Source organism: Moschus berezovskii, chromosome 24, assembly GCF_049115385.1.
Source record: "Moschus berezovskii isolate FMDL1 chromosome 24, NW_MosBer_1.0, whole genome shotgun sequence".
Lineage (NCBI taxonomy): Eukaryota > Metazoa > Chordata > Mammalia > Artiodactyla > Moschidae > Moschus > Moschus berezovskii.
The window spans coordinates 44,600,799-44,618,588 of record NC_142483.1 but is presented as its reverse complement, the minus strand read 5'-3'; the positions used below and the strand labels follow the sequence as shown (position 1 = coordinate 44,618,588).

At 53.6% G+C, this 17,790-nt stretch overlaps 2 protein-coding genes across 5 annotated transcripts; one reads left to right on the top strand and one right to left on the bottom strand.

The window, feature by feature from the left end:
• Positions 1-1,438: 1,438 nt before the first annotated feature.
• On the top strand, positions 1,439-8,500 carry PRRT3 (proline rich transmembrane protein 3). 2 transcript variants are annotated; one of them, XM_055414432.2, is made up of 4 exons: positions 1,439-1,507; positions 4,363-5,437; positions 5,649-5,804; positions 6,404-8,500. In XM_055414432.2, exons 1-4 carry the CDS (start codon positions 1,439-1,441, stop codon positions 8,161-8,163), a joined length of 3,060 nt encoding a protein of 1,019 aa, XP_055270407.2. In that variant the 3' UTR covers positions 8,164-8,500. The 2 variants fall into 2 exon arrangements, with proteins under 2 accessions (XP_055270407.2, XP_088687841.1); XM_088831715.1 differs by lacking the exon at positions 1,439-1,507 and having other exon boundaries at positions 4,369-5,437.
• An 818-nt stretch (positions 8,501-9,318) lies between these two features.
• Positions 9,319-17,777, bottom strand: CRELD1 (CRELD disulfide isomerase 1). Of its 3 annotated transcripts, none has more exons than XM_055414457.2 (11): positions 17,225-17,777; positions 16,850-17,042; positions 16,529-16,611; positions 13,763-13,873; positions 13,370-13,461; positions 12,522-12,698; positions 12,342-12,437; positions 11,329-11,412; positions 11,052-11,147; positions 10,737-10,871; positions 9,319-9,976 (listed from the first exon to the last, which is right to left on the bottom strand). In XM_055414457.2, exons 2-11 carry the CDS (start codon positions 17,021-17,023, stop codon positions 9,762-9,764), a joined length of 1,263 nt encoding a protein of 420 aa, XP_055270432.1. In that variant the 5' UTR covers positions 17,024-17,042; positions 17,225-17,777; the 3' UTR covers positions 9,319-9,761. The 3 variants fall into 3 exon arrangements, with proteins under 3 accessions (XP_055270432.1, XP_055270431.1, XP_055270430.1); XM_055414456.2 differs by having other exon boundaries at positions 17,563-17,777; XM_055414455.2 differs by having other exon boundaries at positions 16,850-17,777.
• Positions 17,778-17,790: the final 13 nt, after the last annotated feature.

Genomic DNA, 17,790 nt, shown 5'->3' with positions numbered 1-17,790 from the left:
ATAGGTAGTGGGCTGATTGATGGGTATTAACAAAAATGGGATCATACAAATAATTATCTGAGAGAAATGAGAGTATCAGCATATAATAATATATATATTAGTATGTAATGATGCTTATTTTAGTATTGTTTCTAGGGGGAAAAAAAGCTGTTAATCACCTGATTACTCATCAGTAGGGGAATACTGGGACTGTCTGACAAACCAACAGAACATCCGCACCATGCAAAACTGTAGAGCTAATTAAAAGAAAGGGCAGAGCTAGTATGTATTGCCTTCAAAATGTTTCCAACGTATATCTGCTTAAAACAAAACAAGGTTATGGAATAATACACATAGTATGATCCCATTTTTTTAGAAATGCATGCACAACTGTATTTTTATATGATGCAAAGAAAACAGTATGATGTTAAAAGTGGGTTCATCTGGGGGCGCAGAGCTGGAGAGACCAAGGGTAAGACAGTTCCTGGATTCTTTGAACATGTCTATGTTGCTTGAATTGGGACAATTTCAGCATATATTATAACTCAAATGACTGCGATTTAAATAAACAACAGTCTACTCTTGACATGTCTCCATGCCATTAAAGATCCCACATCATACTTAATGACCACATGTACTCCTTGTGTGGATCTTCCTTAATGTGCTGAGCTTACGGTGGCCATTTAATACATCAGGAACTGTCCAAAGAGGGACCTGGAGCATTCTGACAGACCAACCTGAAAATGTGCGGAGACACTGACCTGCCCACGCCTCAGGCAGAGATTACCTGATAGGCACACCAGTGCCTGGGCACAAAGATGTCTGTTCAGGAATGCCGGTGCCTTGTTATTCTTGCTAACAAATAGCTAGGAACAACCTACATGTCTGACTTCACAAACTGGCTAAGTAAAAATGACAGGCTGATCACATGCTGCAATTCTCCGTGCTGAACACAAGAAATGAGATGGATCTGTAGAAATGTACGTGCTAAATATGCCAGGATATATTGGGAAGTGAAGGAGAAGGCGAGTTACAGAACAATATGTACAGTATGATCTCATTTCTATTTAAAATGTGTACGTGGTTGTGCCTTCAAAAAGCTGAAGGATATACATCACGCTGTAGGTAGGATTTACCTGTAGGAGGTCCCTAGTATGTATGTATGTATTATAAGGATATAGAGCTAGAGACACAAAGGGAGTGAGCTCCCCGTCACAGGAGGAATGCAAACAGACTGACTGCCCCGTTTCCAGGGATGCTGCGGAAGTGATTTCCACATCCCTCCGAGGTGACCTCGCTTCCCTTCTTAGCCCTGAGACTCTCTCAGAGAGGGGAGGTTAGGACTGGGAGAAGAATCCACCCCTAAGGGGAAAGGGTTAAGCTGGGACGGCACTCCTGTGGGCGGGCTCCCCGATCGGCAGCGCCGGGCTCCGTTAGCCAAGTCTGAGCATCTCGGAGGATGCGGCGTGGAGAGCAGCTTCAGGGACGCGCGCAAGGTGAACGCGGGGGCTGCCAGCTTGGCGGCCAGGTGAGGAGCTGGACTAGGGAGGGGGCAGTGGATGGGCCCCGGCAGGGAGCATGGCCTGCAGCCCCCGTCTCAGGTGCGAGCGGCAGGGTCTGCACTGGCGCCTACCCCCACCCAGGACACTGCGGGAAGGCGCCGAGCCAGGGGAGAGGAGACGGAGGAAAAGGAGAGGTAACCCGAGAAGGACCGGCTCCCGAGGCTGCCCTGCGGCGGCCCGCACCCTCCCCCGAGGACGGCCTCTCCCCAGTCCCTGAGGTAGGGAGAGCACCCTCCCCACTAAAAAAAAAAAAAAGATCTCTCCAGCAGCTGGAACCCAGAGCTGGGCAGCCCCCTGCTCATCCGGAGATGACTACATCTCTTGGATTGGGGGTGGTGAGCAGATGGCATATGTTTATCCTTGAAGGCCCAACTCTACTGCCTCCTCCTCTGCAAATCTTCTCGGACCCCCTGTGTCAACTGAGCCAGTGTGGGTTTCACAGCCCCTACTACAGCCATTGGCAGCCTATGTGACCTTGGCTGAGTTGCTCAACCTCTCTGAACCTTGCTTTTTTCCCCTGTGAAACGGATATACCCACACCTGCTTGTGTCGGGAGTGGTGGATGAAATCGAGGACATGCAGCTAAGCTTAGCACAGGAGCCTAAGTGGGGACAAGCTCAACAAAGGAGAACTGTTATTAACCAGCGCCTGTGTCCATGGCCTTCCAGTTCTTCCCCCGCAGCTCCACCCCACTCTGGACACTGGAACTGAGCCTTCTCCTCGGGTCCCCAGCACCTAGCCTGGGCCAGGAGCAGAGCATGGGCTCAGTGCACGTTTGAGAAATGAACTAACGTGGCAGAGACTAAACTTAGTTTGGGGGATGGGTTTAAGTGGTCTTTGATTCCCCCTAAAATTACCCACAAGTTTTGGTGAACCTGGACATTTCCCTGGGGAGATAACCTGGCATTTTCTTCAGCTTCTCAATGTGTCTGCGAGCCACCAAGGATTAGGAACCTGGGAGCTTTGAGCACAACTGGTCCCCAGAGAGGAATCGAACAGGGTCTCTGCCCTTAAACTCACTCAGGCACTGGCTCTCACAGCCGCTGTCCCCCTCCTGGCTGTGGGGTCCCTTCCTGTCTCCCGCCTACATTAGGGACTCTCAGGAAGGAGAACTGTAAGGGAATATACTTGGGCTAGGCATATGCAGTGACTGGAGACAAGAAATAAAAGAAATGGCCCTTGAGAAGCCCCAGGCAGGTGGGGGAGACAGATTACTATACTATGTGACTGGTGTGACGGGAAGGGGTGGAGAAGGTGTCGGGGAAAGAAATACTCAAGCTGAAACAAGCCACCATCATATCCTACCTGGATTTCTGTACTGGCCTCTCTCCCCCTTTTAAAACATTTAGATCTCCCTTGTAACTTCTATGGTTGGCTTCCTGGGTGGGACACTGAGAATAAGATCCAGGTGCCTTTTTGTGGCTTTTGAGAAAGCCCTGCCTCCTTGATTTCATCTCCCTCTGCTGCTCTCTCCTGCGTCTGCTGTGCTCCTTGCACCTGCCGAAGGGCCTTTGCACTTTCTGTTTCCTCCAGCAAATGCTTTTTCTGGATATCATCAAACGGCTGACTCCTTCCCATTCTGTATTTAGCTCAAATGTCACCTGAGTGGCCTGTCTTGCACTCCCGTGTAAAGTTGCCCCCATTCTTCTATTTCTTACCCCTGTTTTCTGTTCTCCATAGCCCATCTTATTGAAAAGTATTCATTGTCTGTCTTTTACTCAGAACACCAGCTCCAAGGGGGCAGGGATCTTGCCAGTCTTGTTCACTGCTTTATCCCCCAGGCTTGGCACACAGTATATGCTCCAATTATTTGTTGACATGGTTAGAGGATTGGTGAGAAAGAAAGCTTTCTGGGCAAAAGGAAAAGTCAGAGGGCTCTAATGCTTATTCAGCTCCATTTATGGGCCTGGCCCCGGAGAAGGCAATGGCAAGCCACTCCAGCACTCTTGCCTAGAAAACCCCATGGATAGAGGAGCCTGGTAGGCTGCAGTCTGTGGGGTCGCTAAGGGTCGGACACGACTGAGCGACTTCACTTTCACTTTTCACTTTCACACATTGGAGAAGGAAATGGCAACCCACTCCAGTGTTCTTGCCTGGAGAATCCCAGGGACGGGGGAGCCTGGTGGGCTTCCGTCTATGGGGTCACACAGAGTCAGACACGACTGAAGTGACCTAGCAGCAGCAGCAGCATGGGCCTGGCCCATCATGTGTTTTGTTGTGTCTTATAAGAGGCCCTTGGAGTTAGGTACTATTATTATACCCATTTTACGGATGGGAAAACCATGATGCAGAGGGGAAAAGTCAGTCACCCAGAAACTGGTGAAGCTGGGATTCAAACCCAGGTCCCTCCTCAAAGGCAGGGGCATATTCCTCTCCCTCTCCACTTCTGTAATTTTTGAACTGGGCCTTCAAGAATACGATTTAGAATATATATATTTAGATATAAAGGATTTCAGCAAGTGAAGGAGAAGGGAGACGGCATTCGATCCTGAGGGAAGAGCAGTATCAAAGGCATGGAGTGTCAGGCAGTTCTGTGGGTGCTGAGGGATAGGTGAGCAGCCTGGTGTGGCCTTGGGAGGCCAGGAGAGGACCTTATATTCTCTCCTGAGGGCGATGGAGAACCATTGAAGGTTCTGAATTATGGCAAGTGGCGTGACCAGAGAGGTAGTGTTAAAAGGACTCTGGGTAGCATACAGAGGCTGAACAGGAAGGAGCGGGTAGAGGAGGAAGCTGCTGCTTTCTTCCCCACCAGCCCCCGGCCCCCGTGGGGTAGCCGTGGGAGACCCCACCCTCATATGCCATCCCCCTCTCCTTTTTTTAGGCTCATCCGGTGAGGACTGGAAGCGGAGGGCTCGAGGCCCAGGCATCAGTGTGGAGCATGGCCCCCAGCCCCTGGGGCTGTATGGATGGCCTCCTGCTGCTGTTGCCCCTGCTGTCCCTGGGGACCAGCCCTGCCCTGGGCCGGGGTCTTTCCAGACCCCTTGAGGACTCAGAACCACACTTGACTCCTGGAGCCCACGACAAGGGCCCTCTTGACATAGAGCGTCAGGCCTTCGACTTCTTCTGGGAGAAGCTCCAAGACGAGAGCCCCTGGAACACTAGTGTCCCCCAGGTCCCTGCTGAAGAGATGCCAGAGAGGCCTGACGACGCCCTTGGCCCAGCCCTGCATGGACCTAGAGCGACTCGTGGGGCTCAGAGAGAAGGACTCCCAGTGACCGACGGCCTCCAGGTGGCTCGAGGGCCAGTTTCTCAGGGCTGGACAGGACCTGCTGACTCACGGGAGCCTACGGAGCAAGAAGCACCAGTCCCCTCTCCAGTGGGGCCCCCCCACCTCCCTTTCTTCCCCAAAACTCCCAGACTCCAACTTGGGCTAGCCACAGTTCCTCCCACGTCGGGGGAACCTGGAGGCCAAGTGGGACAGCTGCCACCTAGCGATGAGGGTCTATCGGCCAAAGGCAAGACCAGGGTCTCGGAGACATTTCCCTGGGACCACAAGGGCCCTTCCCCAACGCTTGTGCCCCACCCGGGTATTGTGGCGAGGCCAGGGCTGGAAGAACAGGGTGGGGGTGAGGGGGACTTCCAGGAGGCAGCTCAAGGCCCCCTCTCCACCCAGCAGGGTCCAGCAGCCCTTGATACTGGCTCAGTATCACCAGCTGAGGGGGCATCCTCTCAGGAGCCTCAGTCCCAGCCAGACCTGGCACTGGCCAGAAGCCTTCCTCCTGCTGAAGAGCAGCCCATGGAGCTGCCCAAGACGCCTGGAGGTGGGGAGGCCTGGGAAGTCAGTTTTTCAAGTCCCTCCCCCAAAGAGGCTCACCTTCCTGATGTCAGGGGCTCACCAGGACCCCAGCCGTCAGATCTCCCAGCCTCAGAGACTTCTGATGGGCAGCCCAAGCCAGGTGGGTATCAAAGTGAGGGTGCTAATCAGGGCTGGGAGGGGCAGTGTTCCAGGGCAGCTGGATGTCCCCATTTCTGTGTGACCTGTGATCCCTCTGGGTCCCATTTACCTCATTCTGGCAAATGAAGGTGATCAAGCCTCTCTCCTAGAGGATTAGATTTGGGGGAATGCTAGAGGTTCAGGCAAAGTGATAACTGCTTTTTTTATTTCAGAGTTGGCAGCAATGAATGGAGCAGATCCCATCTCCCCTCAGCGGGTGAGAGGTGCAGTGGAGGCCCCAGGTACCCCCAAGTCCCTCATCCCTGGCCCCTTGGACCTTGGCCCAACTGCAAACCGAACAGAGAGCCCTGTGGGATCCCTGAAGCCAGGTGAGGGCATGGCTGGGGGGTTGGCAAGAGCGGGTACTCTGGAGTAAAAGAACCTGTGTGAAGCATATAGGGGAGGGGTAGGGAATGAATGGGGATGAATGCCTCCTTAAAGGAACTGACCAACAACTTCAAACAACTTAGGATAATAAACTACTGCTCACTGGGTACTCTGGGAGAAGTCATTTGCACTCTGGGGACTAGAAAAGTCTTAAATTAAATTAACATGGGTTTATTTAGTGCAAGAGATTCTCCAACTCCCACAGTTCACTGGAGGAGCTTTGAAAAAATTCCAAAGCCCAGGCCCCAGCGAGAGGAATTCTGATTGAGTTGATCTCCAGGTGATTCTAATATGCAGCCCCTATTAAGAACTGCTGATATCTCAATAAAAATGACAGGACACATCCATTTAACCCTTAGTGGGTGTTGGGGACTATGCTAAACGTTTAATCCTCACCACAACCCAAGGACGGGGGTGCTGTTACCATCCCCATTTTACAGATGTGCTTGGCAAAGTTATATAACTTGTTCACCACACCGGAGCATGATGGGAAATCAAAAGCACTTTTCAAAGGGCTATTTTAATATTGTTATTATTGCAGATGAAGCCGAGGAGTGGCCGGGGCGCCCCCAAAGCCATCCCCCAGCACCCCCTGTCCAGGCCCCCTCGACGTCTCGCCGGGGCCTCATTCGGGTCACCACGCAGCGCGCCCTGGGCCAGCCACCCCCTCCGGAGCCCTCAGCCAGCTCCATGGCATCAGTCCCTGCCTCCAGCCCCCCAGCCAACGCCACGGCACCCCCTCTGCGCTGGGGTCCCCTGCGACGGGTGCTGAGCTTTTCCTGGGAGCTGCACGTTTACGGGGTGGGGGTGGTCTTTCTGCTGCCCGCGTTGTTGGCACTGGCCTCGCTGGCAGCCGCCCCTGCTGGGCCCCGGCTGGCGCTGGTGGCGGCGGTGCTGGTGCTGGCAGCGGCGGGGCTGCGATCCGCCTACATGCTCACCGACCCGTACGGCTCGCAGGCGCGGCTGGGTTTGCGCACCGGCCTGGTGCTCTACAATCTGCCCTTCCCCTTGCTACTCACCGCGCTGGCGGCCCTGACCTTGCTGGGCCTGGGCGCGGGGCTGCCACAGCAGCTGCAGAACCCACTCGTCCTGGGAGCACTGGCGTTGGTGCACGGCACGGGGCTGCTCGCCACAGACCTGCTGTCGTCAAGGCCTGCGCTCAACCTCCTGGCCCAGGGCTTATCGTGCGCCTGGGGCGCGGCCGTGACTCTGGGCACTCTCTGTCTGTGCCGTCGCCGCCTGTTGGACGGGCCGAGGGGCTGGGATGCCAGCCCGGGCCCGAGGCTGCTGGCCGTGGCCGGCGCGCTGGGGCTGCTGGCCAGCGGCTTGCAGCTGGCGGCGGCGCTCTGGCTGTACCCGGGCCCGGGCCGGGTGGGCCGCTTCTCGTGGGCTTGGTGGGGCGTGCACTTCTGGCTGCGCCTGCTGGAGCTGACGTGGGCACTCACCCTGGCGCTGGCCGCTCTGGCCGCCGCGCGGCCCAGGCCGCCCACAGAGCACGCTTGCTGGGCTAAGCTGCTGCGCCTGGCGTGCCCCGCGCCCTCTAGCAAGAGCGAAGTGCCGGAGCGGCCCAACAACTGCTATGCGGGGCCCAGTGGCGTCAGCGCAGGTACCCTGGACATCAGCAAGAGCCTTATCCGCAATCCAGCGGAGGGTGGGCCTCCAGCCTCGCCCCGCTCCGGCGCCTGGGGTTCGGCTGCGTCGCTGAGCCGCGGTCCCCAGGGTGGCCCCGGACTGTCCCGCAGCAGCGTGGGGCCGACGCCGTCGATAAGCGAGCTGGACCTGCGGCCGCCTTCACCCATCAACCTGAGCCGCAGCATCGATGCCGCGCTCTTCCGAGAGCACTTGGTCCAAGACAGCGTCTTCCGACGCTGCGGCCTCCGCTGCCTGGCCTCCCCGCCGCCCGCGGGCGCGCTGCGGTCGCGCCGGGGCAGCCACCCCGACGCCGAGCTCGACGGCTTGGCTTCTTCGCTCCTCCGAGGCCGCTGCCGGTCGCTCAGCGATGTGCGTGTGCGCGGCCCGGTCCCGCCACACGTGGTGGACGAAGCTGACGCGGCGGCTTCCGGCAGCTCCGTGGACAGCTTCTCCCGGGGCTCGCTCAAGATTAGCTGGAACCCGTGGCATCACGGGCTGTCGTCGGTGGACAGTCTGCCCCTGGATGAGCTGCCCAGCACAGTGCAGCTACTGTCTACCCCAGCTCCTGCCCCGGCTCCCGCGCGGTCTGGGGAGCCCCAGAATGGGGTCCAGCCTCGCTGCAAGACAGGAGACTCGCGCAGCGCCTCCAGTGACACCATCGAGCTCTGAGGGGTCCAGAAACTCAGGACCAGGGCCCCAGGCGCAGCAGACCTTCTGGGAATTTGAGCAGTTGAAAGACATTCCAGGAGTATTCCTGGGCCTCCAACTGAATGCAATCTCCGGAGACAGCCAGACATGAACCCACCCCCAGCCCAGGATTTTTCTTTTTTAAAATATCTCTATTTTTTTCAGCGGGTATTTTGCACAGAGGCCGAGACTTATACGGAATACAGGGTGGACATGCACGGATTTGAGAATGGGGAACAGGGTGCAGGTGCCTGAAACATCCCCTCCAGATACTCCAGGGTGGAGATGAGTCTTGCTTGTCCAGACTGTCCTCTTTGTGCCAAAGAAATAAACCTTTAGGACTTGGCTCCTGCCTCCTTCTGCCCTTGCCAGTATCCTGTTAAGAGGAAATGGCCCCATTCACCCACCCACCTAGTGATTCCAAGTCCTGTGTAAACTGTGGAAGGGAGGAATTCCAAAGGAAAGGGCACTCAACTCTCCGAGGCTTGTTTTTTTTTGTCTGCACCAGGTCTTCCTTGCTGTGTGTGGGTTTTCTCTAGTCTTGGTCAGTGGCCATGGAGGGCTACTTTGGTTGTGGAGCATGGGTTCAAGGTCACGGGGGCTTCAGTAGTTGTGGCAAATGGGCTTAGTTGCCCGTTGGCACATGGAATCTTCCCGGACCAGGGATCTAGCCCGTCTCCCCTGCATTGGCAGGCAGATTCTTAACCACTCAACCACCAGGGAAGTCCCCTTGGAAGCTTTAGAAATAATGGCTACCAATATTTCATGGAATATCTATCTGCTGTACACTTTTTGGCTCTTTATATCACCTTAATTCTCACATTAAGCCTGAATGGGAAGCATTATCATGCCCATTTTATAGAAGTCATTTTTTAGAGAAGAGTCATCTGTCAGGGTCCTTTGGCAAATGACAGGTAGTGCTGAACTTAGAAAGTTCCATTCCTAAGCTTGGTTCCACCATCCCCCTTCTCTTAACATATTTCAGGGCCAAGGCTCTTCTTTGCCTTCCCTCTACTCCTCCCATCAAGAGAGCCCTCAGTTACCCAGGGTTTTAGGAAACTTCCCCAAGGGTGGAGGGCTCTCAGTAGCTTAAGCCAACCCATGGCAAGTGGGAACAGGTAGGAAGACAAGCTTCTCCATTTTCTAAGACCTTTATTTCCTGAGATGAATAAATAAATCAGTGGCTGATGGGCAGGGTGGGTGAGTACAGAACAGGAGCTGGCAGCATGCAGCTGGCAGGAGGGGGCTGTGAAGGGCCCACTCCTGCAGGGACACCTTCCCCCAACCCCACCCTGGGCAAGGGCCAAAGCTCACCAGCAGCCACAATGAGGAGACACTGTTTAAAAAAAATTCACACATTGTGAAGCTGACCCAGTACCCCAAGGTCAAGATCTCAAGGCACCTACCCTTGGGGCTACTTTTTCACCGCAGGGGCCTGGTATCTGGGCTGCTCTATAAAGTGGGGAGGGGGTGCTTACCCCACTCTCAAAAATAAAGCAAGTGCCTCAAGTGTCCAGATGGGAGAGTCCCGACCTCAGGGGCAGCCTGGGCGGGAGGAGATGATGCAGGTGTGGCAGCGATTATCTGCCCTTGATGAAGCCCTCCAGCACACGATCACTGCGCTCTGACAACCAATAGCCAGTCATGGCTGCCACAGCTCCAATGAAGATGGCGGTAAAGACCAAGTCACCCTTGGCGGCCAGCGTGGCCAGTGCGCAGATGATGACACCAAAGAACATCTGCTGCAGCACCACCAGCTCGTCCTCTGTCATCTCCGAGAAGAAGCCCGCTGACTCTGAGCAAGAGAAGCGTCTGTCACTCATTTCCTCTTTCTGGAGCCTCCTACACACCTGATCATTGCTGTCACATACATGCCCGCTGGGCACGCCAGCACACAGCGTCATTCACCGCTGAGAACAACTCCCAGATGGGCAGTTATTATCCATGTTTCACTAAATGGAAGACTGAGATGCAGAGAGGTCTGCCCAAGGCCATGTAAGACAGTCATGTCAGAGCATGTGTACAAGCCCGGCTCCAGAGTCAGAGCACCTGAATTTGACACCCAGCTCTGCCACCTGCTTACCATGGGGCCCTGGACGGGCTGTTTCATCTCTGTCTCTGTTTGCACTATGCAGAGTGGGGATGAGAATAAGACCTATCACACCCTATTTTAGGGGTGAAATCAGTCAATATGTACAACATGCCTGGAACAGCATGTGACATGCAGTTCGAAACCATGGAAGTGGTCACCATCACCATCACTGTGACTGTCCTTCGTCTCATCACACAAACGGCCTACAACAGCCCTCAGCAGCAGGGCCAGGACAGACGGGGAGAGAGGCTTGGGGAGGCAGACTGGCTTGACGCCAAGTCAGATTTCCTTTCTACCCTTGGAAGGGTGAGGCCACCGAAAGCCAGCCTGGGGGGTGGGGTTCTTGGGTCAGGGCAGCCTGGTGAAGGGGTAGGGAAGGGAAGGTCTGTAGCTGCCCAGACGAGGGGCTCGCCGGCCCTCCCCCTGTATGAGGAACTCCCCTCCCCAGGGTCCCAGGGCTCACCGGGGATCTGCTCCTTCACACAGACGCCCTCCATCTGTTTGTAGCCGTCGGCGCAGATGCAGCGGTAACTGCCCTCGGTGTTCTCACACTGTTGGTTCTCTCCCGGACACACCGCCGTCTCACACTCGTCCACATCTTGAGGGAGGGCAAGGAGGGCTCAGAGCCCTGACCGCCAGGATCCCATCTCACTCACATCCTGACACCCCTCTGCCCCGGCCCAGGCAACATTCCGCCCTTCCTTCCCACACCCCGTCCACAGTCCAGCCCCTGTTGATTCGTGGTGGCCGAGGCGCTCCTGGGTGGCAGGATACTCACCGAGACACTTGGAGCCCACCTGCTGGTAGCCAGGGCTACACTTCTTACAGCGGCCGGGGCCTGCCCCCATGCAGCCCAGGCAGGCCTTGGCACAGTCTGGAGCAGGGAGAGAGATGAGTGCAAGCTGCCCGTAGGCCTGGGGAAGCCCTGCTCCGGAAGGGACCTAGGGTGGAGGGGTTGGGGCACCTGGGAAGGCAGCAGTTTGTGGGGAAAGGCGTGGAGCAGCCCCTTGCACCCTCCCCATAGCCGTCCCCAGAAGACAGGAGCAGACACTCACCCCGGCACTCGTAGGAGCCCTCCGTGTTCACACAAAACTGATCGGCTCCACAGCTGGCTCGCTCCGTGCCGCATTCATCAATGTCTGCCAAGAGGCCGGCAGGGTGGGGACTTCAATCCCCATTTCACTCACAGGGAAGCTGAGGCCAGGGATGTTGGGAAAGGACCTGCCCAGGCTCAAAGAGTGTGGCTGAGACAGCAGGCTGTCCGCTGCCACAGATACAGGGGTGCGGCTGGACTCGGGCTGGCCAACTGGAGACCACTGTTTTTCAACTTTGCGGCTAACTGTGGCCTTGGGACTGAGTATTGGCCAACGGGATGCAGACAAAAGTGACAAGCTGCACTTTTCGCTTGGCCTTAAAACAACGGACTTAGATCCTCTGGGCCCCTTCTTCTCTACCTCACCTCCTCAGTGCCAGGTGGTGAAACAAAGAGGTGCCCATGATCCAGCCTCAACCAGGAAGACAACACGCCAGGGCAGGACTGAACAGTAAGACAGAAGGAATCCAGGTCCTAATGACCGTGATAAGCAGAGCTTTTCTGCTAGCCTGGACCACTGGCTTCAAGACTGATAAGATGAAAATAAAGCTCTATATTCACTAAGCCACAGTCTTTGGGGATCTTTCTGTTACAGCAGCTTAGCCTTTACCCTCTTCTATCTAAATGACTAGACAGGAACCAAACTAAGTCTCGAACACAGGTTTCCTGACCCCAAGTTCAGTATCCTCATTCCCCTGGCTAACCCTTCTCCAATCTTCAAGACCAGACCCCAGTGACACCTCCTCCAAGAGGCCTTTCCCGATTCCCCACCACCACCAAATTGGATGAGACACATTTCCCGCTGTACAACGATTGGTCTGTACTGAAAGTGCCTGGTTACTTTCCTGCTTTTCCAACCAGGTTGATATTTCTCTACGAAGATGCAGACTGGACCAGTCGAGCCTAGAGATATGTATGTTGATGGGGCACCAAGCCCGAGACCTCACCTGCCCTCGCAGACAGGGTGCCACTCACCTACACACTTGAGGTGATGCAGGGCCCAGCCCTTCTTGCACTGTAAACAGTGTGATTCCTCAGGTCCTGAGCAGCGTGCGCAGGGGCCGAAACAAGCTGGGCGGAACGGGGGAAGTATGAGGGTGGGCAGACAGGTACCCCACATGCCCCTGCCCGGCCCCGCGCCTCTGGGCTACCTACCCGAACATACCAGATGGCTGGCGTTGCGCTCCGCCTCAAAGTAGCCGAGGCCGCACTGGCCACAGGCCTCACCCCCGTAGCCAGCTTGGCAGTCACAGTGCCCGCTGCCCCCTCGAGTCCCTTCCCCTTCACAGCGGCCGTAGCCACCGCAGGGCCGCTCCGCACCCCCAGGACAGGCTGTGGGCAGACACCGAACCAGGTGCAATCGTAAATACAACTTTGTATGTAGGGAGTATTTTCCCCCATGTCAGTAAACCTTTTTGGAGAGGAAACCATTTTAACAATGCCATAATATTCTGTCATAAAACTTTATGAAATTTACTTAACCATCCCATTGTGGAATGGTTAGGTTACTTACAAATCTTTTCTTTTAGGAAGACTGAATTGACCATCTTTGTTGCTAACTCTTTATATGTGCAGCTGCTAGAGAGATTTTTCTAAAAGGGGCTGGTAGTAAGTTAAGCTCCTGTCTCAGGACTGTGTGGGAAAAAAAACTGGTGACAGCAGGGGCTTCAAGGCAACACCTGCCTGTCCCTAAGAAGGTCATACCTTAGTCCCTTAGTCCAGGCACGGGAAATGTGGGGCTGGGAGTGGGGGTGGATTTCTCAAATACATGATAGAAACCATGGTCCCATCTGACTCAGTCTAGCCCCGTATCTCTTTTCAGAGTCATTCCCCACTGATTTGCTCATCTCACCAACCAGCTCTGTGAGGGAGGTGAGAACAGAGGTCCAGAGAAGTGATCTGAGGAGCCTGAGCTCACACAGTCAGCCAGGGGCAGGGCCACAACTGGACCCCTGGCCCCAGCCGTTCCCTTCCAGCCCCTAAGAGGACCTGGAAAAACTCACGAAGGCAGGAGGGCCCGAAGGTGCCTGAGGGGCAGCAGAGCTTCAGGGAATCTGCGCAGAGCCACTGGAAGAGGTCAGGGGCTTCCTGCTGCCTGAGGCGGGGGGATAGTGAGGGGGCTGAGACAGTGTCAGTGGTGCTGCCCACCCCAACCCCCAACCTCCCACAGCATCTGTGACACAGCCATTTGGGGCACAGGACCCATAAGGCCACCCTCTTCTTGACTGGTAGAATTGTAGACTGAAGCTCAGAGTGAGCTTGGGTTCCCCAGCAGTCCTTGGCACACCTGGGTTTGGGGGAAGGAGCCAAAGGGGGACATAGCCCCTAGCTCGCCACCCCCTGCTTTACCAGTCGGCCTGACCTAAGCCCCTCCCAGGAAGGCCCCTATCACTCACTTGTGAAACCACCAGCTCTCCACCAGCTCCTCACTCAGCTCCAGCAGGCGGTGGCACTCGAAGTCCGACTTGCTGCACACGCCCTCAAGCACCTCTACCAGGCGGGTCTCACTGACGGGACAGGGAGGGGTGGTAGGAACACACTCCAGCCCACCTACTACCCTCCTTATAATCCATTCCCCAACCTGGTGCCAGACAATGTCAAAGGCCACAGGCCAAGGGGTGCTAGTTTTGGGAGTCAGACAGATCTGGGTTCCAATCTAGTGGTGTGACCTTGGGCAGGTCATTTAACCTCTCCTGAACATGTTTTCTTGTCTGTAAAATGGGGACAATGGCTCCCCTGCAGGTTTGCTGGAAGATAGCTCAGTCCCTGTATCTGCACAACAGAATATAATAGCCTTGCTCGGTAGATATAGTTAAAAACATATCATATAACAAGTGTTGGCAAGGATGTGGAGAAACTGGAACCCTCCTACGTAGCAGGTGGGAATAAAAAATGGTGCAGCCACTGTGGAAACCATTCGGCAGTTTCTCCATAAGTTAAACATGGAATCACCATATGACTCAGTAATTCCACTCCTGGATACTTCGCCAAAAGAATGCAAAACAGGTGTTCAAACAAAAACTTCTACACAAGGGTTCACAGCAATGCTATACGCAGTAGCCAAAAGGTATAAACAACCCAAATGTCCATCAACTGATAAATGGATAGCAAATGTGGTCTATTAATGCAACAGAATATAACTAAGCCTTAAAAAGTAATAAAGTACTGATATTTGCTACAAAGTGGATGAACCCTGAAAACATTATGCTGAGTGCAAGAAGCCGGACATAAAAGGCCATATTGTATGATTCCAACAGAATCAGCAAATCCACAGAGACAGATAGCAGATTAGTGGTTTCCAGCAGCTGGGGGAAGAGAGAATGATGCTCCATGGAGATGGAGTTTCTTTTCTCGGGGATGAAATTGTTTGGGAACTAGATGATGATAATAGTTGCAAAACACTGATTTATACTAAATGTATATTTAATATACATTGGTATATCTAATGGTAAATTTATCTAATGTTAAATTTTATGTTATTGCATTCACAACAATAAAAAAAATTTTAATGTATATACAATACAAAAAATGTATTACATTATGCTTAAAGGGTCTGGCACAGTGCCTGGCATATAGGAGGTGGTGATTTAAAATAAAACCAAAAAACAGGAACCATTATAAAGCTAGAATTGCCCTTAGGGTTACCTTGGTCAATCCCTTCATTCCCAAATGAGGAAAATGAGGCCCACTGAGGGAAAGGAAAATGACCAATGTTACATAGTAACAAAATCTTTCTTTCCAGTGGTTTAATCACAGTTTAATTTTTACCACAATCAGACAAAACTGGGTTGACATTAATACTCCCAATTTACGGATAAGGAAATAAGAGGATCAAAGGTGAAGTGATATTCCCATAGGTACAAAAGATCACAACTGACAACATGGTCTAATTTCAAGCAAGGCGATTCCTCTTCCCAATTAGACTATGAAAAGCTAAAGGGTCTAGGACTCGGCCTCTCCTCTCAATATAATCTCATCTTGTTCCCTGGCTCTATAAACTGACTATATGTGGATGACTGTCAAATTAATGTTTCCAGCCCTATTTCTCCCCTGAACTCCTGACTTCTACATCTAACTCTATTTGACTATTTAATGGACATTTCAGCCCAACATGTTCAATGAGAACACCTGATTCCATGCCTCCCCTAAACCTATTTATCTCATCTCAGAAAACAGGCCCACTATTCACCCAGTCGCTCAGGCCCCAAACAGAGTGAGCACTTTTTATTCTTTTCCTCTCAAACCTCATAATGATTCCATCATCATGTCCTATCCTATCTGCAAAATAAACCCAGAATCTGACCCTTTCTCACCACATCCACCACTGCCAACATGCCTAGTCTACGACCTAGCCTCCCAACTGGTCTTCCTGCTCCTCCACCACCACGCCCTATAGTCTGTCCGTGTGAGAGACCTTTTGTAGGTATAAATAAAACTGTTATCACTTCCCAGCTCCAAAACTTCCAATGACTTCCTGATACACTCAGAACAAAATCTAAATGTCTTTCTGTGACTTTCCAGGCCCTCTGCCTTCATCTTCTGCCACTCTTCCTTCAGTTCACTCCAAATCCAACCACTTCTCAAATACATCAAGCTCAGTCCCACTCTGTCCAAACCCTTTTCTGAACTGCTGCAGTCTGCTTCTGCACCTCAGGTCTCTGTTCAAATGTCATATGCTGAATGCCATGTCTCCCACCAATCTGCAGTCCATCCTGCTTTACCGTTCTTCACCTGATATGACATTATTAATTTACTTGGGCTTCCCTGGTGGCTCAGTGGTAAAGAATCTGCTTGCTAATACAGGAGATGTAGATTCGATCCCTGGGTCAGGAAGATCCCCTGGAGAAGAAATGGCAACCTACTCCAGTATTCTTGCCTGGGAAATCCCATAGGCAGAGGAGCCTGGCGGGCTACAGTCCATGGGGCTGCAAAAGGGTCAGACGTGACTTAGTGATTAATCAATAACAACTTATCTATTCACTGTCTCCTCTACTAGAATGTAAGCTCCCTGAAGGAGGGATTCTGATTGGCTTGTTTAGTGCTGTCCTATATTCAGTGACATTGGCTGAATAAGTCCTCTCCACGTGTCTCTAGGCCTCCACCAGCATAGCAGAGACTGGGATGTTAGGTAGACAAACTCACCCCTCCAGCTTCTTTCTTACCTGTCTTTGTATTTGGACAACTTCGCTTCCTCCCAAGCAGTGTTTCCACCTCCAAAGTTGTCCCGGATGGTTCTCTCCAGGCCCTGGAAATGGAGAAAATTAGTAATATTAATAGCTAAGTACACTGCCTGGCACATTCCAGCACTTGTATTTCACAAACCAGGAAACTGAGGCAGAGAGGCAACCTACCCAAGTCTATTCAAACAGCAAGTAACCAAGGTGGGACATGAGTTCATGCAGACTTATATCCCAGAGCTCCCAACTCTCAACCCCTGTGTTACAGAGCTGGCCCCTTCCTCTTAACACTGCTGATGCACCCACCTTGTTGAAGCTGTCAACCAGTCCCCGGCAGGTGTGACACGGATGGGGCTCAGTGTGGGGAGAAGATTGATGAGGCACAGAAATTTGGACCCAGACCAGGCCTGGGAAGCCAAGGAAGAAGCTCAGACCACAGAGCAGAGCTGGGGCTATGCCCCTTGAGGATCTTGGGTCCATCTTTTCCCAGGCTGGGGACCTGTAGACAGAGGATATGGGGAGGGTTCACTAAGGAAGCCAAGTGGGAAAGGAAAGGGTGGGTTCTGCGGTGCTGCGGGTCTGGGGGCGCAGATCTGTGTTAGAAAAAGGCTAGACTGGGTTAAGTCCGAGGGAGGGGAGACAGGGAAAGGAAGCTATTCTAAAATTCCAGGACGGTAATACGTTATCCTCGTCGATGCGGGTGGGAGATGGCCAGGATCCTCGGCAAGGAGGTAGGAGTCAGCCCATCGTTTTAGTGTCGGAATACGGTACTAAAAAAAGGCTGACTCAGTGGAATTATGGAGAACTGGTCAGATTCCTAAATACTGCGGGAGAAGACTCCGGATGAACAGTCTTGCGGAGAGTACTCCGGAACCCCGGAGTGGGGGAAAGGGGAGGAGCCCGGATCCGGATATGAAGAGGTCAGGTTCAGGGCCTTCAGACGGCAAAGGCATGGCCCACTAGCGGGCAAGGAAGGATCCAGATCCTCATAGGCCGCGGAGGAGGAGGAGACGACCCACCCAGCCCGCGGTCGCCAGCAGCTCAGTCTTCCCAACGCCGCGGCTGCGTAAAACGTGCACCCGCCGCCGACTCTGCAGCCGGGAGGGGCGGAACCCACGCCACAGCCAATGGCAGCGGGCCATGTGCCACTGCGTCACCCCATGCCAGCCAACCAGAGACGTCTCCGGACTGCACCTGTCCGGGAGTTAAAGGGGCGCGGGGATACCGGATGCTGGTGGGCAGTAGCT